Source organism: Macrobrachium rosenbergii, chromosome 54 (assembly GCF_040412425.1).
Source record: "Macrobrachium rosenbergii isolate ZJJX-2024 chromosome 54, ASM4041242v1, whole genome shotgun sequence".
In the NCBI taxonomy this organism is placed as follows: Eukaryota; Metazoa; Arthropoda; class Malacostraca; order Decapoda; family Palaemonidae; genus Macrobrachium; species Macrobrachium rosenbergii.
Genome location: NC_089794.1, coordinates 27345698 through 27372692, shown reverse-complemented (window position 1 = coordinate 27372692; position 26995 = coordinate 27345698). Strand labels below are relative to the sequence as shown.

Sequence of the window (26995 nt, the reverse complement as noted above, 5' to 3'; positions counted from 1 at the left end):
GAGTATTATACTTTGATTCTCACATTTCCCGCCATGTTTAGTAAGCCCCTCGGAGATCAAAGTATTATTGTAATAGCCCTTGGGGACCAAAGGCTACACCCATTTGCATATAATACTTTGATTAACAGTGCTAAACAAGGCGTCCCAAGGAGCTTTCGCCATGTTTAGTACCAGCCCTTCGGAGATCAAAGTACTATATGCACAGTACTTAGCCTTCGGGGATCAAAGTACTATAAACACCCATTTGCATTTAATACTTTCATCCCCGAGAGGTTAATACTAAACACGGCGTCCCAAGGAGCTTCCACCATGTTCAGTACTAGCGCCTCGGAGTAGGTAACGCGTAAAGGTGGTTACATACCGGGTTGATACCAGCTTCGAGTTTGTTGCTGGACACGAATAGAAAATATTTTATGATTTATTAAGAAAATGGGAAACTCGAGATTTATTGATGAGTGTATTTGGTTGCATCATCAGTCCTCTGAAGTTGAATCCTAATCCTTAAAATATTTAGACCCATTTAGGCCTATATTATTTTTTTCTCAGCTTTCCATACAGATAGGTATATAGAGCGAGAAATGTGTTATTGATGCTTTTATACGATTTTTTGTCATATTAAAACGTCATGAATCTTACTCTTTAAAATATTGACCCATTTAGGCCTATATCTTGTTTCCCAACTTTCCAGACAGATAAGTAGATGTAGCGAAAAACTTCTTATTGATACTTTTCTACGAATTATTTTTTTTAAATATTAAAACGCCATTAATTCGATCAACTTCATTAAAAAGAGGTTCACAGATTTTATAACTGGGATTTCTCAAAACATAATTGACGAAAATTTGTCCCAAATTGGACCTCATGGCTGGAAATAGGTGACCAAATTTTGGCAGAGGTCCTCCTCAACTGGGTGAGGGACCTTTTAGAGGGAAGGGGCCAGTGGATAACTCTGCCTTGCCGGAGGTTTGCTAATATCTGTCCACTCTCGTGTAGGAAAACTAAAAAAGATGTAATAACTTTAATTAAAAATAACTTCAATTAAAAGAAAATAAAAATAAGAAATGATTACATGGAAAGGAAGAAAAGTTCCGAGCATAGCTTAATAATTAACTGACCACACTCGTGTAGGAAAACTGAAAGAAAGGATTAAATTTAATTAAAAATAACTTTAATTAAAAGAAAATGAAAGTAAAACAAGAAATGATTAAATGGAACAGAAGAAAAGTTCCAAGCGTTTACTTAATAAATAACAGGCCCTTTCTTTGCAAAGAATAGCTTCATTTTAAATTCAGAGGCCGAGACTGCGGGGGGTGGGAAATGACCACATTCACTATTAATTGGGGCCCTGAAATCTGGGAGGAGGTGCACGTGATGCTGCTGTTCATGAGGAGAGAGAGAGAGAGCGAGAGAGCCGTGGATTTAAAATCTAGTCTTTCTTATACTGTATGTCTAGAAATGATGTTTACGAGGAGGAGGAGGAGGAAGAGAGAGAGAGAGAGAGAGAGAGAGAGAGAGATCACCTGGACTTAATATCTAGTATGTTATATACATCTAAGCGTGATATTTATGAGGAGAGAGAGAGAGAGAGAGAGCCTGGATTTAAAATATACTCTTGTATATATATCTACACGTCATGTCCACGAAGAGAGAGAGAGAGAGAGAGAGAGAGAGAGAGAGAGAGATTGGAGAGAAAAGAGATTGACTTAAAATCTAGTTGTATATATATATATATATATGATATATATATATATATATATATATATATATAGATATATATAGAGATATATATATATATAGATATTGAAATCTAGTATATATATATCTACACATGATGTTTATGAGTATAGAAAGAGAGAGAGAGAGAGAGAGATTGAGAAAAATCTAGTCTTATATATATGTATATCTATATACACATGATGTTTATGAGTAGAGAGAGAGATTGGATTTAAAATCTAGTCGTATATATATATTTACACATGATGTTTAGTAGAGAGAGAGAGAGAGAGAGAGAGAGAGAGAGAGAGAGAGAGAGAGAGATGACTCAAAGGTCAAAGTTCTCCCTCACGGTCTGATTTTGACTTTGTAATGATAGGCATTACACGGACCACTTCAAATGCTCTCAAAACGCATCATGTTACCTGGGCCTTAATGGGAACCTATTAGCTTAATTGAAGCAGAGAGGTGAAAGGTAGTCTTCATGCCATTAACTCACCTGTTCTGTAAAAATGAAAGTAATATTCAAATCATTCTGCCATTTCTTCGTGCTAATGATTTATCGAGTAGATTATGTAGCTCTGCAATATTTTTTTTTTCAAGAATCTGTGACATTTAGACATGGAGGTTCTTAATTGTAGACTGTCTGTGTTACACACTCAAAATATAGACAGATACTTAAGGACTGGTTCGACTCTCTTTTATAATACAGTCATTTTTACCAGCACTGGTGAACTAATGTTATTATACATTAAAAATGAAAAAAATCATATCAATAAAATATAAATATATTATAAATTAAAAATGTAGAAATCCTATCAATAATATATGATTATATTATACATGAAACTGAAGAAATTTTCTATCAATAATGCATAATTATATCATACATTAAAACTGAAAATCCTGTCAATAATGTATAAATATATTGTATATTAAAACTGAATAAATCCTATTCATAATGTATATTTATATTATACATTAAAACTGAAGAAATCCTATCAATGACGTATAATCATATTATACATTACAACTGAAAAAAACCTTTCTTTCAAATGAAGAACCTCCTTTCTATTCATATAGCAAAAAACAACTTATATAAAAAAATCATAGCTATGGGAGCAGTTTATTCACTCCTAAAGAAATTATGCAAATGTATAATAGAATATCCGATGAATATATTGCCAGAGATAAAAGAGGGGTGACGCTCTCTCTCTCTCTCTCTCTCTCTCTCTCTCTCTCTCTCTCTCTCTCTGTGTGTTAAGGGTAGAAGCTATACTCACTAAGGCATTCAAAAATGAGATCTTTCGCAGAAGTCTATAAAGGTGTGTTTTGTTTGAAATGGTGACTGATAATATTTTGGACGTTAATCTTATTTATGCTTAATCTTTTCACCCTTTTCATTAAATCAGCTGTGATCTGTATCGCTGACGATGGAGATTTTTGTCGTAGAAGTATTATTATATATATATATATATATATATATATATATATATATATATATATATATATATATATATATATATACATACATATATATATATGGACTATATATATACTGTATATATATATATATATATATATATATATATATATATATACATACATATATATATAATCAACACACAATCACTGTATGGAATAGAACATACAAATACATACTGACAATCACGTGTGAACAGACATAAATTTCTGTCTCGCATCAGGATCGAACCCAGGTCTTTCAGTTGAAAGGCAAGGCCGCTGCCCACTAGGCCACACTTCTTTTGACTCGTGTGGCCTAGTGGGCAGCGCCCTTGCCTTTCAATTGAAAGACCTGGGTTCTGATCCTTGATGTGAGTCAGAAATTTTATATATATATATATATATATATTTATATATATATATATATATATATATATATATATATATATATATATATATATATATATATATATATATATATATATATATATATATATACACACACACACACACACCGCCACTCACCCGTCGATGAGAGGTACGGTGGAGAGGATGTGATGGACTCTGGCGAGGGTGTCCTGTGACTGGGCCAGGGCGCCGCCCCTGGAGGCCAGGGGCACGGCCACAGCCAGCACCACCCCGCCGCTCAGGAGGAGTAAGGCCGCCAGCACGCACCAGTGACGCCAAGTGTAGGCCTCGAATCCTGCAGGAGGTCGGAAGGTTTGTTATTGTTATTTTTGTTGTTGTTGTTCAAAAGATTGTTGTTATTATTATTTTATCATTGAATACATTATTATTATTATTATTATTATTATTATTATTCAGAGGTTATTATTATTATAGTATAATTATTATTTTTATCATTGAGGACATTATTATTATTATTATTATTATTATTATTATTATTATTATTATTATTATTATTCAAGAGGTCATCATTATTATTATTTTATTATAATTATTATTTTTATCATTGAATACATTATTATTATTATTATTATTATTATTATTATTATTATTATTATTATTATTATTATTATTATTATTATTATTCCAAAGATAAACGTCTTTTCATACTAGGTCGTTAGGTCAGGGACACGGTTGGTAAAATATACATACATACATACATACATGCATACATAAATACACAAATTCATACATTTATACACATCTCACGGTTGGTGAAACATACACACGTACATACACAAAGTCATATATATGAGGACATCAAATTTTAATTAACCAAAGGCATTGACTTAATAACCAATATATTTCCTATACGTATGACGTAATACATTATCTACGTAGGATATGAACTAACAGTTATCCTATAACTATGACGTAATACATTATCTACGTAGGACTTTTTTTAACGATCACTCAGCAAGCCAATCTGAGACTGAATCCTACACTCGCTTTCAAGTGAAACTTTTGGAAGATGAAAGATGATTCGCTCTGATTTCGTGATCAATGATTTATAATTTTTTTCCCTCCTTCTTGATTGAATGAGTCATCTCGGCGTCACAAAGGTCAAGGATAAGATCAAAGGGACGAAGAGGAGAAGAATAAAGAACCGACGATTGTAAGCATCAAAGAACAGAGTAAGTGAATGACATCAGAACGGAAGTTAATCTGATCACTAGATAAAGGATTGTGATTTACTTGTATTATTTTGTATATAAGTAATTTACTGTCTGTGATTACCTGAATATGATCTACATGAACCCACGGGCAGCTCTCTCTCTCTCTCTCTCTCTCTCTCTCTCTCTCTCTCTCTCTCTCTCTCTCTCTCTCTATATATATACTGTAAATACATAATCATCTGTATATATATATATATATATATATATATATATATATATATATATATATATATATATATATATATATATATATATATGCAATTGTACAATCCACAATGCCCTCTTAACTTCTCGAATTCTTCGCAGTTTTTTGGATACTCTTGTAACTACAAAGCCTCAAGATCCAAGTGCGAGAAATCTGAAGAAATTGTGATGTCTGGTAGCGGGAAACGAACCCGGGTCCCCTTATCAGAACGAGGTCCCGTTGTCACCCTGGTTACGAGAAGGATAAAAAGCCTATTGCCCTCGTACATATATATATATATATATATATATATATATATATATATATATATATATATATATATATATATATATATACCTATATATACATGCACACATAAATGCATGTATTACGATGGACAATAGACTTTTATGCATGTGTCTGTCTGTCTATCTGTGTGTATGTATATGTATACATATATATGAATGTACGCAAGTATATTAATTCTGAATACAGACTCGAAAGAAATCCCATCCATGTTATATAAACGTTTGTCTCCAAAGCTTGGGGGTTAATGAATTTACCGAGGGAGACTCGCCTGAATTAAGTCATTAGGTATACAAATTAGATTTATATCTGTTAATAAGTTGGCTTTGCTGATATGACAGCTTATGCAAGTGTGCACACAAACCGTGCTCCGAATAAGGTGATTAAAGGACTTGCAGTGATTAAAACCACATTTATCAATTCAGTTTAAGAGATTTTATCACGAAAATAAAGAAAATATAGAGGATAATATATTTAGAAATATTAAGTAATGAACTGAGGGCCAGACTCAACTGTGTATGTACTAGGAAAGAATATACAGGGAAGATTGTCAATATTTTTTTCATGAAGAAAGGAGGATAAAAAGAAGAGAGAGAGAGAGAGAGAGTTCAAAAATTTGTGTTTGACTTGAGACTTAACATTTCCCATTTTATGCTGCTTTCTTAACTTTTACCAGAGAGAGAGAGAGAGAGAGAGAGAGAGAGAGAGAGAGAGAGAGAGAGAGAGAGAGAGAGAGAGAGAGAGAAGAAGGAGAAGAAGGGAGTAAAGAGAGAAGAATGTGAAATGATATCAGTCGTTTCATAAATAATATTTTTCTAACATTTATTACAATTATTGTATATTATAGTCCGTTGTCAGGGTGGTGTCATAACTGTCAATAACTGTTGCAAAAATGTGGTAGAGTTAATTGTTAATAAATCATGTAATGAGAGAGAGAGAGAGAGAGAGAGAGAGAGAGAGAGAGAGAGAGAGAGAGAGAGAGAGAGAGTCTTTCCTTCGTCAGTATGTCTACGAAAGCCTCTCAAATTTTATTATTAAGGGAATAATGTACTACAGAGAGAGAGAGAGAGAGAGAGAGAGAGAGAGAGAGAGAGAGAGAGAGAGAGAGTGTCTCCCCTTCGTCAGTGTGTCTACCAAAGCCCCTCGCCATCCTTGTGTCCCCTCACCTTCCTTCTCCTCCTCATCTTTCCTTTTCTCCTCACCTTTCCTCTTTTCCTCACCTTTCTTGTTCTCCTCACCTTTTTTTTCTTCTCATCTTTCCTATTTTCCTCTCATTTCCTCTTTTCCTCACCTTTCCTCTTTTCCTCACCTTTCTTCTTTTCCTCACCTTTCCTCTTTTCCGCACCTTTCCTCTTTTCCTCACCCTTCTTCTTCTCCTCCTCACCTTTCCTCGTTTCCTCATCTTTCCTCTTTTCCTCACCTTTCTTCTTCTCCTCACCTTTCCCCTTTTCCTTACCTTTCCTCTTTTCCTCACCTTTCTTCTTTTCCTCACCTTTCTTCTCCTCACTTTTCCTCTTTTCCTCACCTTTCTTCTTTTCCTCACCTTTCTTCTCCTCACTTTTCCTCTTTTCCTCACCTTTCTTCTTTTCCTCACCTTTCTTCTCCTCACTTTTCCTCTTTTCCTCACCTTTCTTCTTTTCCTCACCTTTCCTTATTTCCTCACCTTTCCTCTTTTCCTCACCTTTCTTCTTCTCCTCCCCTTTCCCCTTTTCCTCACCTTTCTTCTTCTCCTCGCTGCTGTCCTTCTCGTCCGAGAAAGGAGAGTCTGGTTGGTCCCTTTCGAAGGTGTACTCGGAGATCTGATATCTCGGCGGGGGGCCCGAACCAGTGGCTACAGACGCCGCCCTGTGGTTGGCAGTGGCCCTTCGGTAGCTGGCCGGAGTCGCCGGCGTCGAGACGGCCGTTTCTCGGAAGCTGCTGCTTCCCCTCCCGTCGCGGTCCCTGGTGAGGGATCCTCCGCTTCCTAGGCTCCCTTCGCCGCTTCTCCTGCAGGGGATGTCACCGCTGCTGCCTCCTCCGGCAGCTGCGATGATGGTCGCCGAGCCCGAGGCGCTGCCCGCTCGGCTACAGACTCTCTTGAGGCTCCCTCCGAGGCTTCTCGACCCTCGGGAGGATTCGGTAGAGATTCTCGGGGCGCCGGCGAAGACTACCCCGTCGGTGTTTCTTCGGTTTGCTGGGCCATTGGGTAAGGGTAGAGTGTGCTGGAAAAGAAAGGGAGAGATTTATGTTAAATCTGTAAAACTGCGATTTAAAAACAAAACTGGGTCATGACCTCAAGTGGTTGTTAAACTGACCTTGTCTTACTCATCTCATATTGACCTTAACTCTTACTACAATTACCAATCCTGCTGGTTCTGATGTTGACCTTCCTCCTCTGCAAATAAATTTGTCATTAATAATTAATCAACCACTCTGATTTGTCATTCCATTCTCTCCAAAAGTCACGTGGTTCCATGAAATTAAACAATGAAGTTATACCTAATACAGCCTCTGATGATTCAGTACAGAGTAAAATCATCTTTATCTTAGACCTTTGAGGTACTTTACACACACATACACATATATACACGTACACAAATGCTCCATAATACAAATATATATAACCCTCTTCTATAATATATCTCACCCAACACTAGACTGTAAGATCCAACCCCGTATTTTTATTTACATTTATTAATTTTTATTTTATCAGACAAATGGATGCACATCAAGTGAAAACTGAGATGATTTTAAAGGAAAATAAACAATGGCCACAATAATTACAATGATAATCCTGTGAAAATGGTTAATTTAATTATTATCTTAAGAGCACTGATGATGATAAGCAGAGAACGATGATGGAAAAATATTCAGATGATATATTTTCATAATTGCTTTAGATACTCTGTCACTTATTCTAGACAACCCTTAACTTTAACTTGAAAACATCACACATAATACCTCTATGGAGATTAAAGGAATAGGGGATTATGGGAGTGGTACGTTACATTCAGGAATTAGTACTTAGTACTCAGGTTGTGCTCTCCTCAGGTGGAAAAATTTAGTTGGTATTAGGCTCAAGTCAAGGTCGTTTTTCATGAACCAGCTCTGTGTAACATAACATTTCAGGAGGCTATTTGATTGTGATTCAAGTTGTTTCATTCAGTTTCTGAAGGGACATACATTACTGGTGAACCTCTCCTTGTTTGTAAAGATGACAAGCTGTTACTTGAGGTAACATTTTCCTCAATGGAGAGGTTTCTTTGCTCTTTGACAAACAAGCAGTTTTGGGTGGTATACTCAGGTATAGGGACTAACAGATTGTCTAAATAAAGGCATATAAACTTCTCCCGGTTTGAAAAGATAACAGACTATTATTTGAGGTAACATTTTCCTCAAGGTAGAGGTTTCTTTGTTTTTTGACTGACAGTCAGTTCAGGGAGGTACTTTCAGGTAAAGGGAATAACAGATTGTCTAAATAAAGGCACATTTACCTCGTGCGTGTTAAGAATGCTAGACCTCTCTTCACTCTGTGGCTGGTAGCCATTTTGAACAAGATGTTCAGGGGGGGAAACTGACAGATGGCCTATATCAAGGAAATCTACCGCAAAGGGTACTCAGGTTGCTTGGAAGAAGGGAGGTCCTCTCTCTCTCAGTGGTTGACAACCAATTTTGGGGGAAGCATATCCAGGTTAGGAGATAACAAATGACCTAAAATCAAGGGATATATCCATCACTGACGCTCCAGTAACTTAATGTTCTGTAAACACCTCATCCTACTCGTCAAAGGAAACATCTAATAGAAGGTGCCCCCTCAAACGGCGATTTTGGGAGTTAATGGTAAAACATCGCATGTTATAAAGTACAGTGATCACCGTCTCTTAGTGAACTTCGCTATTCAAACAAGAATTTGGTTGGGGGGGGGGTACCTAGGGCTGTTGAGAAGTGGGTGGGGGATGTGTTGGAGTCAAAATGGGGAGGGAGGTTAACCTTGGTGCACTGCTTATGACTTACTTACCATGAGTGTCTTACTCTCACTGGCACTCAGTGCCACACTCCACCCACTGCTCCTCCTACTACTCCGTTCAAGTTCAATGTCTTTATTTACACTGAGGAGGGATACTTGGCGAGCCATCTGGGAAAATTAATCTTTATGAATGCCAGGCACGGCGGGGTTTTATATTTAACTTACACCCATAGGGGGGGAAATGAATGTATGAGAATGCAGGTATTGTGGATTGTATATTAACTTACACAGGGGTTACACTTTCATGAGGTGTACACCTGGTTGAATTCGACACTTTTACAGCTTAAACATATAGCTGTAAAAATATATTGAAATAAAATGGATGAGAATGCAGGTGATTTAGTTACTGTATTAACTTACACAGGTAGTTACACTTTCATGACATGTATACCTGGTCGGATAGATATATACTGTTACAGCTTATACATGTAGCTGTACAAATGATGTATCAAAAAGTTTCAGTAGATCAAATACTTTTCTCTGACAACACTCAAGTTGTTAAGTTTCACAAGCACCCGAAGTCTTTAATAAAAAGCTTATGAAGTGCCAGCGTAAGACCCACAATGTGATACTAAACGTAAATAATGGAAGAGAGATGATACAATTATCGAGCAAGTTCGATAACAGGTAAACTGTTGAAAGACGAATCCTAACGATGATTAGAACATTATATTAAGGGTTTAAATAGTTTTTATAATTTGTTATGTTTGGTTATACATGATTCCATCACTCGAGAAACATTTTATGCGGGACTTTCTAAGAAATTCATATTAGAACATAAAGCCTTTCGTCGAACGTTCGAGAGAAATATTTTATAAAGAATAATAATATACACCGCCTTTATTACGGTCGAAAATTGTTTTAACCAAAGCATTCTATAATTAACACTAACGACTGCGTATATGTATCTGAAGACGCATTACGACAAAGTTCTTTCACCCGGAAGAATGTTATAAGCCATGCAACAGGCTGGCAAATCTACCAGATATGTTTAAGAAGAGCCGTTGTAACTGACACTACTCAAAAGACTACCGTCAAACGCCAAGCGGCGGGACAGCCAATCAGCGCTTTTGTTATTGTCCCGCGAGAGCCAATCAGCGTTCGCAAGATTCAGTAGTCGTTGAGCACACGTGATTGTTCCGTAAACAAATAGCTTTTATCGCTATTATCGTCGGTTTTTATTGATCAGTGAACGATAATATTACCGCTATAGTGAGTCTAGACAACATAGATTCTATGGAAGTGTGCATTGTGGTCTGGGCGTCTCTGGATAGTGTGAAAAAAGAGTAAGAAATTGAAACATCTTTGTAGCTGTCGGTGGCTTCTATGGTCAAGGTTTGAACTACAGGCGATGTTTCTTGCGTGGATGATGATTGTGGTAATGATGATTATGAGCCTTTTCCGACAATGGATCTTGTCACTGTTACTGAGCAACGCAGTGTCCTAATAGTGAGGATAAAGAAGAAAACAGAAATAACAAACAAAAGAGGAGGGGAAGGCTACTAGGCCTATAGTGAATACCGTGGAAAGAGACAAATATCTCACTATATCATTTTGTTATAGCCTAGGGATAGTGACACAACAGAAGACGTGTGGGGTGCATCATTATAAGTGACAGTGATACAGAATGTGGTTTTCCATCCCATTGTGCCACTAGCAGCCCCATAGGCCTATGCGTGGGTAAGTATTCCATCAATATAGTTTTGAAGCCAGGGCCATAGACACCACCAAAAACGGTTCCCGAATTTGTGGAACCTTCTATTGATTAGGCTGAACAGCTGTTCCAGCAGGAAAAAGGAAGAAGAAGGGTTAGTAGATCGGAAATATGGGCTGTTAATGTTGCTAAAAGACATAAAAAAAGATAAAAAGATTTAGTCTGCCCTGCCAAAGTTTGTTAAGAAGAATGGTACCGAAAAAAACCTGTTAGAGTGGCTAAATAAAAAAAACTTAAAATGAGTGGTACCAAAAAAAAAAAGAAACTGTTAAAAAGAGTGGTACCAAAAAAAAAAAAAAGAAACTTAACAAGAGTGGTGTAAAAAAAAAAACCAGTTCTAGCCTATGTTGCCCTGGTGAATTTAGGACATTACAACAAGATTTTCATTCGCCATTATAATACCGGTTTTCGCCTTTTAACGAAGGATGCTTGCGACAGGCCTACGTTGGCAGCGGCAAACGAACGCTCTTGTTGATGAGAAACAGGCTGGAACAGATGTCTGTCACCTCGAAAGAGAACAAAAGGCACACAGTGAAAAAGTACTTGTGGTGTCCAAGTGCCGCGAAGCCTGCCAAACTCTGTGACGACTACGAGGGTCTGTGTAGCCATGGATTTAAAGCAGACCATTTCATGTCCTCGTCGTTCTCCTGTCAGCTCGGCGTACTACTACAAATGCAAATTGCGGCGTTGAAAAGATGGCCTCTGCCTGCCTGTGGATTAGGCCTAATACAGCTGGCTACTTTACGAATGATAAACACGATAAAATCTTCTGGAATTGTGCAAATTGTGGCCTAGTCTTTTCAACTACGTGTTGATGGCCCTGCCTGTCTGTGAATTAGGCCTAATACAACTGACAACTCCACAAAGTATAAACACGACAAGAACTTCTTAAAAATTGGTGAGTACAACTGTCTTTTTTACCGTTACCCATCTTTTTACATACATTTTCATCTGTTAATGATTATTTTTTACGTTATATTTTCATCTGTTAATGATTATTTTTTATGCATTAACCACCAATACTTTGTTATTCATTATTATCCCCAAGTTTGTTAGTATTGTTATTAACGTAATAATCATGTATAATAATGTTTATTAGTTTATTAACTGGCTGGGAAATTTTAATTAGAATTTTGCATTAATCTCTATAATCATTAATAATTACGCACATGATTATTGTTATCATATTATATGTATATTAATGTTTCTTGACTCTGTGTATGGCCATACTGAGTTTTTGGAAATTTGTTTTCATTAATCACCATTATCTTCATCGTCAATCATTATTCACAGGTTTTTCAAGCTTGTTATTAACATACTCTGTGTGTATTAATGGTTATTAATTGTGCGCGAGTATAGTTTTTGATCATTTTCGCATTAATCACCATTATCTTCATCACTAATCATTACTCACCTGTTTGTTAGTATTATTATTAACATGGCATGCTTATTAATATTTAGGGCATAGGTATGGGAATGGTATGGCATGGATATGGATATGGGTATGGGCACGGAATGGATATGGAATGGATATTGGTAGGGGTATGGGTATAGATATGGGTATGGTAAGGATATGGGTATGGGTTTGGGTACGGGTATGGGTATGGGTATGGTGCTTCTGTATATTGGAAAAGCAAAAACAAAATGTAGGGGCTGGGGGTTTGAGCGAATTTTTTTCATTATTACCATACGACTTTGTAAAATGACAGAACGGGACAAAACAAGTAGTATCTAGGTGATTTTATGCCGCAAATGCACGATAAAACACATTATAGTTTATGTATTTGTAATTAAAGCCTTATTTTTGTTTAATTGTCGCATTGACACGATTTACGTAATTTTAGCTCTAATTACAAATCATTTAAGGTTATGGTAACGTAAATAACGAAGATGTCATGCAAGATTGCATCTAATTAATTATTGTTGGGGTTATAATCTTGATACAGTTAAGACTAATGAAATCGTCGATCAATAAATAGAAACACGCAATTTCATATATGTATAATACATATATATTTAATATACGGTATGTATATATATATAATAGCCAAGTTATCCTAGGTTTGTTGATTTCAGTCAACATTTAATAGGACGAAAGATTTTTTTATTTCTTACTTTTTAATTTTAATGAAAGTGTTGCCGCAAAAACGCGTTGGTATGTAATCGCGATTTACAAAGTTTTTAAAGAATGTCGCCTAATATATTTCTCGAGTGATAGACTCGTACTATAAAGGGTATAGCTTAATTAGTACACTTTCTGTAGATTTCGTGGATATTTTACGTCATTTTTAGCTCTTACAAAAAAGAAGCTTGAGTTTTTTTAAGTCGCATATTCGTGTGTAGGCTATATATATATATATATATATATATATATATATATATATATATATATATATATATATATATATATATATATATATATATATATATTTATATATCTATATATATATAGATATAGATAGATAGATAGATATATCTATATCTATTTATCTATCTATCTATCTATCTATCTATCTATCTATATATCTATATATATATATATATATATATATATATATATATATATATATATACATATATATATAAATCATGCACAGAAGACAGAGAGAGAGAGAGAGAGAGAGAGAGAGAGAGAGAGAGAGAGAGAGAGATCCCATCACAGACAAAGAAATGAAAAGGATCCCTCCCGTAATACGATGATATTCAGAGAGAATCCGAAGGAGACATTCTCAGGTAGAGGTTGGCACTGACACTGAGGAATATCCAATCTCCTCTGAGGAGGTTGTTACGACTGGGAAGAATTCTCCTCCATTCAGACTTGACTGCTGGCCTTTCTACATTTCTTTCCTTTCCCGTTCACTCCTCTCTCTCTCTCTCTCTCTCTCTCTCTCTCTCTCTCTCTCTCTCTCTCTCTCTCTTCTTTATCTTTGACCTAAGTGTTCAGTTATGATTGCTTTGTAATAAACGTAATATATATATATATATATATATATATATATATATATATATATATATATATATATATATGTATATATATGATATATATATATATATATATATATATATATATATATAAATATATATTATATATATATATATATATATATATATATATATATATATATATATATATATATATATATATATATACATACACACACATACACACACACACACACACACACACACACTAATACATCCCAGTAGGTAAAGGGAAACACTAGACGCCGCTCTCTTGATCGCAAGAGATAATAAACTCGACATGACCGGACAACTACAACGGCATAATGCGGTGCTGAAAACAACGAGTCCCGTTCCGTTCCATTTCCCATCGTTCACGGAGGGAATCCCCTCTCCCCTCCCCCTTCCATCCCTCCCTCCCTCTCTCCCTCACAGAACCGTCGTCGTCAGGACGAAGGTTCTATTCGCAGTCGAATCTTTTTGGAAAACGGTCGAACGCCTGAAACTCGCGCTGGTCGTCGGGAATTGCGTGTGTGTGCGTTGTCCGGATGTTGTCTCTCTCTCTCTCTCTCTCTCTCTCTCTCTCTCTCTCTCTCTCTCTCTCTATTTGCTTTGCTCGGGAAGGTCGCGTTGTTGCTTGTGTCGACAGGCGAATGGCGGATGGACGACAATCATGCTCCCTTGTCGGAATGTGCTCTCTTTCGGTTAACGATAAGGCTCCTACTTTTCTTCTCCTACTTCTTCTTCTTCTCCTACTTCTTCTTCTTCTTCTGGTTCTGCTGCTGCCGGGGAGCATTAGATGCAGATTAAAGCTGGGTTACCTTAAATTTCCTGACTTTGTTTGGCTAGGGGTGGGGGGAGGAGGCAGGAGGCGGAATGCAAAGACGTACCGTAATCATAGGAGAAGGTAGGCATGCCATGTCTGGGTTTTTTCGTTTTCTCTAAAAGAAAACTGTTGTGCCGGCTTTGCCTGTCCGTCCGCACATTTTTCTGTCCGCATTTTTTTCTGTCCGCACTTTTTCTGTCCGCCCTCAGATCTTAAAAACTACTCAGGCTAGAGGGCTGCAATTTGGTATGTCGATCATCCACCCTCCAATCATCAAACATAGCAAATTCCAGCCCTCTAGCCTCAGTAGTTTTTGTTTTATTTAAGGTTAAAGTTAGCTATAATCGTGCATCTGGCAACGATATTAGACAGGCCACGACCGGGCCGTGGCTCATACAGCGTTATACCGAGACCACCGAAAGATAGCTCTATTTTCGGTGGCCTTCATTATACGCTGTACAGAAAAATCGATTGCGCCGAAGAAACTTCGGCGCATTATTTACTTGTTAAGGTCAATATCGCCTGAGTCAGATACAAATGATAAGAGGAATTTCTTTAGACTTCTTTTCATCTTTGGGTTTTGGATTTCTTGAATCAAATATAGCAAATAAGAGGAGTTTAGGTCTTTGCTTAGACTTATTTTCTTGTGTGACTCTTTTGAACTTCATAAAACAAATGTAGATAGATGATCAGAGGACTTTGTTTAGACTTATCTTCCTCTGTGACTTTTGGTCTTCACGAATCAGATGCAGAAGATAACAAGAGTTTCTTAAGACTTATTTTCCTCTGTATGTTTTGGTCTTTATGATAACAAATACGGAAGATAAGAGGAGTTTCTTAAGTCTTATTTTTACCTGTGCCTTTTGGTCGTCATAAAACAAATGTAGAAAATAAAAGGAGTTTAAGACTTTGTTTAGACTTATTTTCCTCTGTGACTTTTTGTCTTCACAGAGAGAGAGAGAGAGAGAGAGAGAGAGAGAGAGAGAGAGAGAGAGAGAGAGAGAGAGAGACGAGCAACCGAAAAGGAACTGTCAATCAAGAGAATGTCAGGCAATAGTGTGAATATAATGGCTCTGACCACAGAGAGAGAGAGAGAGAGAGAGAGAGAGAGAGAGAGAGAGAGAGAGAGAGAGAGAGAGAGAGAAGGTCTATGCCAAGGCAGCCTCCCTGTAGCCTATTTATAGTGCTCTCATTAATGAATCTTTTCTTTGAGTCTCTAAGGCTGAATAAGCACTTAGACCGTAACGTCTACCTAATGAGTTTCCTTATCATGGAGGGTAAACATCATTAACAATCCCTCATAAATCAATCAGTAGTGGTCTGTTACAAAATGCACCAGCTTATCAGGGTTTCTAGGGGCGGTTTTGGGCACTTATCGTAGCTGGGTTTTTTTTTCCAGCTCTCGAATGTGTGTATATTTAGAAGTGGATTCTTGAGTTGTTATCTTTTTTATCTATTCGTCTGTATATAAAATACAAACCCACGCACACACATATGTATATATAAATATAAATATATATTTACATTATATATATAAATATATAAATATATAAATATATATATATATATATATATATATATATATAAAACAATATATAATATATATATATATAAAAAGGTCATATATATAATATGTATATTATTATAATAAAGGTCATATATATATATATATACAGTATATATATACTTATATATATATGTATATATATATATATATATATAAAGGTCTTATATATATATATATATATATATATATATATATATATATATATATATATATATATATATATATATATTTGAAAGATTTTACAGCTGTATCAACAGCAGTTGATATGCTGCTAGGATTTCCTACTTTCTGTGCAATATGGCTGACATGACAAGAAAATCTCAACATTAAGAGGTAATAAAATCCTACCATAAAATCCTACGCGTTACTTAGTATGCTCATCAGTCAAAGAAGCACAATCCTTGCAATCCTGGGCTATAGACCTAGTCGTTTATTAATCAGAAACTAGCTTTTTTGATTAACTGTTATAATGACTGTTATGATAACTAACTTATTGTAACATTGAGTCAGTTTCTCTGGAGAAAAGCCACGCAGCAGTAGGCCTATAGTCTCAAAACCATATGTTATTGAATGAACTCACCGCGTATTCTCTCCGTAGGGGGTTAATGCCGTCAGTGCACCTCATGTGGTGCACTGTAAGCATTACTTAAGGTCCTTTGCAGCGTCCCTCCCGCCCCTAGCTGCAACCCCTTTCATTTCTTTTACTACACCTCCGATCATATTCTCACTCTTCTATATTACTTTCCACCCTCTCCTAACAATTTTTGTTTTCTGTGGAAGAAAACAATTGAAATAGCTATTTGTCTGTCCGTTCGCACCTTTTCTGTCCGCCCTCAGATCTTAAAACCTACCTAGGCTAGAGGGCTGCAATTTGGTATGTTGATCATCCACCCTCCAATCGTCAAACATACCAAATTGCAGCCCTCTAGCCTCAGTGGTTTCTATTTTATTTAAGGTTAAAGTTAGCCATAATCGTGCGTCTGGTAGTGCTATAGGACAGGCCACCACCGGGCCGTGGCTGAAAGTTTCATTGGCTGCGGCTCATTCAACATTGTACGCTGTACAGAAAACTCGATTTTGCCGAAGATACTTCGGCATATTTTTACGCTATTTTGATAGTGCAACTACGAGGCTTTCCTGCTACGCCTTTCAAACCTTTTTACTGTCAGTTTCCGTTTCAGCACTGAATGACCTCATAGGTCCCAGCGCTTGGCCTTTGGCCTAAATCCTATATTCTATATTCTAGATAGTAATAACAACATTATAGTGGAACGGTCCCGAAATATTTTGGAACCGTAATTATCGAACGTTCGTGTCAATTAAATTGCATCCCCGTAAAAATCCTGCCTGCATCGTAATAATTAATATTTCCGTCATATTTTTCATCGACAGCGTTCGAAATTAATATTTTTTCATAGGGGAGAAATATTTATTAATTAAAATTTGTGTTTCTATATGAAATATTACTCTTAGTTTACTGTATTTCCGGTAGCCATCTTCATTGTTCTTGTGACGTGTTGTTGTTGTTTGTGATTATGCTTGTAATAGGGTTGTATTTTGCTTTTTTTTTGGAGGGGGGGAGGCGCGGTTTGGGTATTTAGACATTAAGAGACAGGAAAAGTATTTCACGTGTCGTTTTAAACAGTTTCAAATTAATGAATGTTCATTACGAGAAGCAGCACATTTTCTCTCTCTCTCTCTCTCTCTCTCTCTCTCTCTCTCTCTCTCTCTCTCTTTCTCTTTCTTTTTTCCTTTCCATTCTAGGCCATCTCTCTCTCTCTCTCTCTCTCTCTCTCTCTCTCTCTCTCTCTCTCTCTCTCTCTCTCTCTCTCTCTCTTTTTTCCTTTCCATTCTAGGCCATCTCTCTCTCTCTCTCTCTCTCTCTCTCTCTCTCTCTCTCTCTTCTATTCTCTCTCTCTCCCTCTCGCTCTTCAATTCTAGATTCTCCCTCTCGCTCTTCTTCTAGACTCTCTCTCTCTCTCTCTCTCTCTCTCTCTCTCTCTCTCTCTCTCTCTCTCTCTCTCTCCCCAAAACCTTGCATTCCTCGTTGCGCAATCCGAATGTAAACTCGAGACCTTCTTGGCGTCTGTCATAAAAAAAAGAGAGCGAATTTCCTCACTTTTCCTTGTGGCTTTCTTTGGAAGGAAGCTTTTAAGAGAGAGAGAGAGAGAGAGAGAGAGAGAGAGAGAGAGAGAGAGAGAGAGAGAGAGAGAGAGCCACGACACTTGCGGATCTGGCTGCAATGCAGTGTTATTATGACAGACTAACTTACCTCTGGGCCCATTTTCAAAGCTCTTGGTGTCCGCTCAAGCGTGCGGGTGAAATAAGCAGTATTATTTGTTCGCACTTTGCTCTCTGGCGTTTATTCACGACCCGAAAAATAAGAACAAAAAAAAAAAAAAAAGAAAAAGAGAGAGGAGGAAATGTTTGCATGTTCGAATGTTTGCCGTCAATGTTATCGTTGTTTATAGATGTAGAGCTTAGCTGCAGTTTATTTATTCACAACCCAAAAAATAAGAAAAAGGGATTGAATGTTTGCAGTCAATATTATTGTTGTTTTTTTCTTCTCATGGGATTGACTACAAGGGTAGAATGTATTGCTTAGCTATAGTTTATTTATTCACGGTCCACACATTAAGAGAAAAAAAGAAGGAGGGAATGTTTGCATGTTTGAATGTTTGCAGTCAATATTATTGTTGTTTTTTTCCTGTCATGTTATAGACTACAAGGGTAGAATGCAAAGCTTAGCTTTAGTTTACTTATTCACGATCCACAAATTAAGAGAAAAAGTATCATTAGTTTATTTCTTCAAACCAAAATTGTTAGTACGGCATGGGTCATTGGTTGGTTTTTTAAATCAGTTAAATATTCATTACTATATTTAATTGCATGGGATATTATCACATCAGCTGTATATATACTAAAAATTAATTTTATTTTATGTTTTATATATTTACATATTCAGAATTTTCACTTGTCACCAATAAAGCCATTATACATTTTCAGATTCAGAATTTTCACTTGTCATCTATAAAACTGTATAGTTTCCATTTGTGTGAAATATAATTTTATAAATAATTTTGCAATATGTAAGAAAGTATCGCAAAAATGCTTTACGAGAAGGTGGAAGTAGATAAGTGAAATGATTTCTTATTTCATACGTGTGTATAAAGAATGAGTTTTAGCGTTTCAGATATGAAAAACGAAGTACAAATGTTCTAGAAATTAACATTCTGAGACATTTACGTTTCTGGAAATTAACCTTTTTAGAAACCAACATTTTTGGAAGTTAACAGTTTTGGAAGGTAACAGTGTTAGAAATCAAAATTGTTAGAAACTAACGTTTTCAGAAATTAACATTCGTAGACATTAAAATTTGTGGAAATTAACACTTTTAAAAACCAACATTTTTAAAAATTAACGTTTTTAGAAACTTACATTTTTAGAAATTAACATTTTTAGGAAGTAACATTTTTGGAAGTTAACATTTTAGAGTAACATTTTTAGAAGCTAACATTTTGGAAACTAACGGTTTTAGAAAATAACATTTTAGAAATTAAAATTTAAAAATTAAAATGTTTAGAAACTAACATTTTTAGAAATTAAAATGTTTAGAAACTAACATTTTTAGAAATTAACATTCTTAGAAACTAACATTTTTGAAAATTAACATTTTTAGAAATTAACACATTTAGGAACTAACATTTTTAGAAACTAACATTTTTAGAAATTAACATTCTTAGACATTAAAATTGTTAGAAATTAACACTTTTAGAAATTAACATTGTTAGAAATTAAAATTTGAATACGATTTTCATGTATCATGATAATAAAATTTTTGGGGTTTAGTTTTCATCAACAAAATATTGACAAAGATTTTCCTTGATCATACAAAAGATTTTCTTCATTTTATTTATGAGAGAGAGAGAGAGAGAGAGAGAGAGAGAGAGAGAGAGAGAGAGAGAGAGAGAGAGAGAGAGAGAGGAGTCATACTGTTATCCGTAATTTTTTGCCCTTTTACAAATATCAGTTGATAATCTTTACTCTTACCGAACTGAGGAATGTGTGTGTGTATTTGTCAGAGAGAGAGAGAGAGAGAGAGAGAGAGAGAGAGAGAGAGAGAGAGAGAGAGAGAGAGAGAGAGGATTAAACCTAGCAGACCTTCGCTTTAGTAATTGGAATGCTCCAGATTAAAAAATCACCCACACGCGCTCATGTTCACCCAGTTCCTTTGGTCTATATCACAACACCCGCTGGAGGTGGGTGTCAGTGTCAGGTGTCTTCAAAGGGACAAGACGACACCTTCCTACCCCGCCCCTCCCCAAAAAAAAAAAAACCTTACCCCCACCCTCAGGGAAAGCTGCTCAAACTTTTGAAGAAGTAAGGAACCACAGGAGGTTTGTCTCAGAGGCGACTTTCGTGGGGACCAAATCGGAAAATATTGAATTTATTTATCCCTCTCTCTCTCTCTCTCTCTCTCTCTCTCTCTCTCTCTGAGAAATATCTCTCATATTCTCTCGGTAAGAGTAAAAATATCAATTGACATTTATGAAAAGGTGAAATAGTATGGGCCACAATGTGATACTCTTTTTCAGTTAGAGGGAAAAAGCATATTCCCTACCGTGTTAGCAGTAAATTGCCTTCTAGACTCTGGTTCTCTCTCTCTCTCTCTCTCTCTCTCTCTCTCTCTCTCTCTCTCTCTCTCTCTCTACTCTCGTATACTTTTTGTAGTTAAACATGCGGGTATCCAACGCCTCTCAATATGCTTTCTTATTTCGTTCACACTCAACACGGGTACGTCGAGATTTTGCATCAAAAAAGTCCTGACAGAACATTTGGTCTTGATGAAAGTTAAATCTACAGGGGTGCAGTTTATATAAATCATATATTTTTATATGAGGGTCGCAGATGATAGGAGTCTCTGACATTGATCCAGAGATTACTTTGCACGGGGAACGAACGGTATTTCTTAAAGGTATTTTCCTAATCCCCCCCCCCGAGACTGTCTTCTGTAGTTGACGGACAGCTTAGTTTCTCTCTCTCTCTCTCTCATACAAATAAGCACATGCATTCAATTTAGTTTGCCAAGAGCAAAGAAAAACAGAAGATAATAGGAAATATGAAAAGGGATCAGTAATTAGAAAAAAGGCAAGTAAACAAATTTAAAAATGAATAGGTAAAAATATAAATAAGTCAATCTAATATCATTCATCCCAGTATAGTTTGCATTATAAAAACACTGTGGAAGAAGTTTCACCTCAGTATAGTTTATATTACAAAAAAAGTGGAAGAAAATAAATGGGTAAAAATATAAATGAGTTAATAGATGGATTACTCAGTATGATACCATTCACCTCAGAATTATTCAACATAATAACATTCACCTTAGTATAGTTTACATTACAAAAAAAAAATGTGGAAGAAGTCATTGTTAAGATGGCAACACGATCTCTGGACTGCACAACAGAGAATGCAGAGATATCCCTTTCTCAGACTATCACGTTACAGCATTTCCCCTTCTTTTATGCCCCGGATATTCCTCTGTGTATTTGTCTTGCCATTTCCTGCCTCCGCCCTTTCATTTGCAGGAGGGATCTTCTCTCGTTGCACTTTGCAATAAACATTCCCTTGTTAGATGCAATATGTCACGACTTGTGTTATTTATACGCCCTGTTTCCTGATTCCGAGCTCCTAGTTTATTTGACTCTCTCTCTCTCTCTCTCTCTCTCTCTCTCTCTCTCTCTCTCTCTCTCTCTCTCTCTCTCTCTCTCTCTCATTTTATTTTCGTGGGTGTTCCTTCAGGATTCTTTTGGAAATGGGAAAGTGAGAATGGTAATTTTTTTATTCTTTCATTTTATAGCCCTGTACACATCTGTTTCTTTATATATTTATATATATGTATATACAGTATATGTATATATATACATATATATATGTTTGTATATATATGGATATTTGTATATATTGTATATATATGTATATATACACACACACACACACACACACATATATATATATATATATATATATATATATATATATATATATATATATATATATGTATAAAAGTAGAAAGAGAGAGAGAGAGAGAGAGAGAGAGAGAGAGAGAGAGAGAGAGAGAGAGAGAGAGAGAGATACGAACAGATCAGTATACAAAGCTAGTTAGGTAATCACTCACAAACTTCTTCATATCACATTACACCCTCTCACCCAAAACGAACGAGCAGCAGAGAGGAAGACAGAAAAAAAAAGTCGATTCTCACCTTTGCCACTAAACACCCACCAACCAGTTTATTTTCGCTCTCAATTACTAAAAATTTATCCCGCGTGAGAAAAAAAAACATGCGGGTCTCTAATCCCCTCTAATTTGGAGAGAGTCCTTTTTTCCCTCCACACCTGGCCTTTACTGAAATAAGTAGTAACCCGACTCAGCGGCCGTAAAAGGCCTCATTAGTTTCCATTCAGGTGACAGGACAGGTGGGCCATATCTCTTTTTCGGGGATTTTTGTGAAATGTATCCCTCGTCCACAGGTGGACGCCTCTACGTAAATGTAAGCTTAGACGGTGCTTAGAATGGGCCGGATTAGTGGGGAGTGTCGTTAATTAGCCGGTCCGCTGCACGAGAGAGAGAGAGAGAGAGAGAGAGAGAGAGAGAGAGAGAGAGAGAGAGAGAGGGGTGGTGGTTCGTGTGAGTTAGACATATGAAACTTATTTCACACGTATGCGCATGCGCAGGAACACACACACACTCAGAGAGAGAGAGAGAGAGAGAGAGAGAGAGACATATGAAACTCATTTCACACACATGCTCATACACAGGAACACACACACACACACGACACGCAGAGAGAGAGAGAGAGAGAGAGAGAGAGAGAGAGAGAGAGAGAGAGAGAGAGAGAGAGAGAGAGAGAGAGAGAAAAAATGGAAGCTTCATGCGAATTAAAACAGATGAAACTCATTTCACACAGATGCGCATGCACACACACATACAGGCAATTGCGCAAGCGCACGCAAGCACAAACGGAATGTTTAAATCGTATTGAATTACCCAGGTTACCTGTTTGAGAGAGGTGGTGCCCATGTAATTGTCTTATGATGTGTAGTAAGAATATAATACCCAAGGGGAAGTATTGGGTTGCATTAGTTATGAGCTCGTAAAGGAGATTGCAATGTTATTAGAGAAACACTTAATACATTTTCCAGTAGAGAATTTGTACGTGAGACTCAAAAAATAATTTTTGCAGTACGTGATAATACATTTGTACGTGAGATTTAATGAATAAATTTTCGCAGTACGTAATAATACATTTGTACGTGAGACTCAAAAAGTAAATTTTTGCAGTACGTAATAATACATTTGTACTTGAGACTCAAAAAATAAATTTTCGCAGTATGTAATAATACATTTGTACGTGAGATTTAATGAATAAATTTTCGCAATACGTAATAATACGTTTGTATATGAAAATTAATAAATAAATTTTCGCAGCACGTAATAATACATTTGTATGTGGAATTGCAAAGGACTGTATGATGTATTGCTGTTGATGAACACCTGTAAATGATAAACATATACTAAATAATGGTTAAAGCAAAATAGGAAGGAAAAGAGGAAATAACTAGTAGATTAAAATATAGATACCTACAGGAAATACCTGAAAGATGAATTGGAAAAAATCATCCAAAAAATTTCTAAAGAAATAATTAATATGGATGGAAAACATATCTGTGAGCTAAAAAAAACTAGTAATTGGGAATAGATCAAAATATAGATAGGAAGAATACCTGAAGCATGAATTGGAAATTATTTATTTTTATATAAGAACTTTTAAAGAAAAAAGTCATATGCAGGAAAAATCAGTCCTTTGAGCAAAAAAAAAAAAAAAAAAAAAACAGGTAATAGATATAAATATTAAAAACCTGAAACATGAATTGGAAATTATTTATTTTATATATAAGAAACTGTAAAGAAAAAAAAAGTAATTTAAATAAAAAACATCTCTGTGAGCTAAAAAGAAAAACCAGGTAACTGGGAATAGATGAAAATATAGATAAAGAAAAAACTTGGAAGATGAATTGGAAATTATGTATTTTGCAAAAATTTTCGAAATAAAAAAATTGATATGGAGAAAAAAATAACCCTGTGAGCTCTAAAAAAACCCCAAAAATAAACTTATGAAAATTCCCAAAGAAAAAAATTAATATACAGAAAAAAATCAGTCCTCTGAGCCAAAATGAAAGCAGGAAAATTTATGAAAATTCCCAAAGAAAAAAATTATATAGCAAAAAATCAGTCCTTTGAGAGTGCCCCCCCCCCCAGAAAAAAAGATAAATAAAACAGGTGAGACAAACATACAACCAAACAAACAGAGCCACCAACCGTTGAGTGTGCAGTCGTAGGAATGCCACCGAGCTGGTAGTTGCCGTATCCCATATGATTACAGGTGCACCGACAGGTGCGCAGGTGTTCCTCCAACTCCGGGGGAAGGGGCGGCAGGAGGGGTTCCAAAGGACCCAACCCCCCCTCCACAACGCCCCCGCAAGAACTCCCACCCACGCTGTGGGTAGAGCCACCTCCTCCTCCTCCTCCTCCTACTCCCCCACGCCCACGACCGTCGCTCCACTGGGGCACGCCACGCCCATAGGCCGGTCGCGTGGGCGTAGCGCTGCAGAGGTCGACGCTGTGATGGGATCCCGTGACGACGACGGACGCGGTGGCGGCGGCTGTGGGCGGCTCCTGAGGGCCTCCTCCTCCTCCTCCTCCTCCTCCGGGACAATCGGGGCCGCAGAGGGTGGGCGGGTGGACGACGACACCCCCGTAGGGAGGCGGGGGTGGGTGGTGCTGGCGGTTGGCTTCTGCGTTCATACAGTAGCTCTTGCTGCGGCGCATCGGAGACGGCGCGCGCGCGAGCGGGCTAGGCTAGCGGCGGCACCGCCACACGCCGCCGCCCACCCACCGCACGCCCATCTCCGCTTCCAGCCACCACCACCACAGATACACCATCACTCTGTTGAGGGGAGGGGGAAGGGAAGGGGAAGGGGAGAGAAAGATGCAGAGAATGAATTAGTGAATGAATGCATTTAATGAGTACGTCAATAATTCAGATGAATAATTCAATTTTTCTTCAGTGAATGAATCAGCTTAGAAGATGGATCGTTATTTTGAATGAATAACCTAAATTTTTGCATCATTATTTTGAATGAAAACTTAAATTTTTCATCAGTGAATGAGTCAGCACAGAAAATGAATCTTTTTTTTTTATGAATAACTCTATTCTTCTTTGGTGAATGAATCAACACAGAAGATGCATCATTATTTTGAATGAAAACTTAAATTTTTCATCAGTGAATGAAACAAAACAAAATGAAAATTTTTTTCGATAACCCAATTTTTCTTCAGTGAATGAATCAGCACAGAATATGCATCATTATTTTGAATGAATAACTAATTTTTTCTTCAGTTAATGAATCAGTACAGAAAATGCATCATTATTTTGAATGAATAGAAAATTTTTTCTTCAGTAAATGAATCATCACGGAATATGCATCATTGTTTGAATGAATAAACTTATTTTTTCTTCAGTGAATGAATCAGCACAAAAAATACATCTATATTTCGAATGAACATCTTAATTTTTTTTCAGTGAAAGAATCAGCACAGAAAATGCTTCATTATTTTGAATAACTTAATTTTTCCTCAGTGAATGAATCAGTACTTTTCCGTGAATGATTCAGCATTTGAAAATTATGAGTCAGCAACTTAAATAAAATGAAACTTCAAGTGAACAGTCATATTCTGTAAATGAAAAATATTACGTAATTATTATATGATTAGTGAGCATCAGTTGCTTGACAGAACAGATAATTTCCATTTTTTCTTTATTCCATTCCCATGTTAGCAGACAGGTCTCATTGTTACCCATTTAAAGTCCTACCCAACCTAAGAAACCTTCAATACACAGAAACACTAAGAACTGCAACCGTTCCTTCTTAATCCCCACCTCTGTCAGGGGAACAGGTCTTATTGTTACCCATTCAAAGTCTTAACTTGACTTAAGAAATCTTCAATACATAGAAACACTAAGCCCCGTAGGGGGGCAGTACTGTTAGTGCACTTCACGTGGTGCACTGTAGGCATTACTTAAGGGTCTTTGCAGTATCCTTCGGCCCCTAGCTGCAACCATTTCTCATTTCTTTTACTGTACCTCCGTTCATATTCTCTTTCTTCCATCTCTAAAAATGGATACCTAGTACAACTGCGAGGTTTTCCTCCTGTTACACCTTTCAAACTTTCTTACTGTCAATTTCCGTTTTAGCACTGAATGACCTCACAGGTCCCAGCGCTTGGCCATTGGCCTAAATTCTATATTCTGTTCTATTCTATTCTAGAAACACTGAGAAATGCAACAGCTCTCACATAGATTCTTACGTTCGACAGGTGTTGCAAAGTTGGAGTCACCTAAAAAAAAAAAAAAATTGTGGCCCTTTGCCAAAAGATATAGTGGCCCGCCTAACACCCGAAACTCCTTTGTGTTATCTCTCCAATTACTTGTTTACTTTAGGCCAGGCCACATGGGCTCGCTCTCTCGGAGGAGAGAGAGAGAGAGAGAG

The 26995-nt window shown here is 36.6% G+C and overlaps 1 protein-coding gene across 1 annotated transcript in view; it reads right to left on the bottom strand.

The window, feature by feature from the left end:
- LOC136834901 (uncharacterized) overlaps window positions 1–25411 on the bottom strand; it is a 46455-nt gene extending 21044 nt beyond the window's left edge. Inside the window, exons 1-3 of the mRNA XM_067097720.1 lie at window positions 24765–25411; window positions 7028–7511; window positions 3703–3880 (exon numbers count right to left, since the gene is read on the bottom strand). Of these exons, the coding sequence (XP_066953821.1) occupies window positions 3703–3880; window positions 7028–7511; window positions 24765–25274 (1172 nt within the window). The 5' untranslated portion in view covers window positions 25275–25411. The remainder of the gene's footprint in view (window positions 1–3702; window positions 3881–7027; window positions 7512–24764) is intronic.
- Window positions 25412–26995: the final 1584 nt, after the last annotated feature.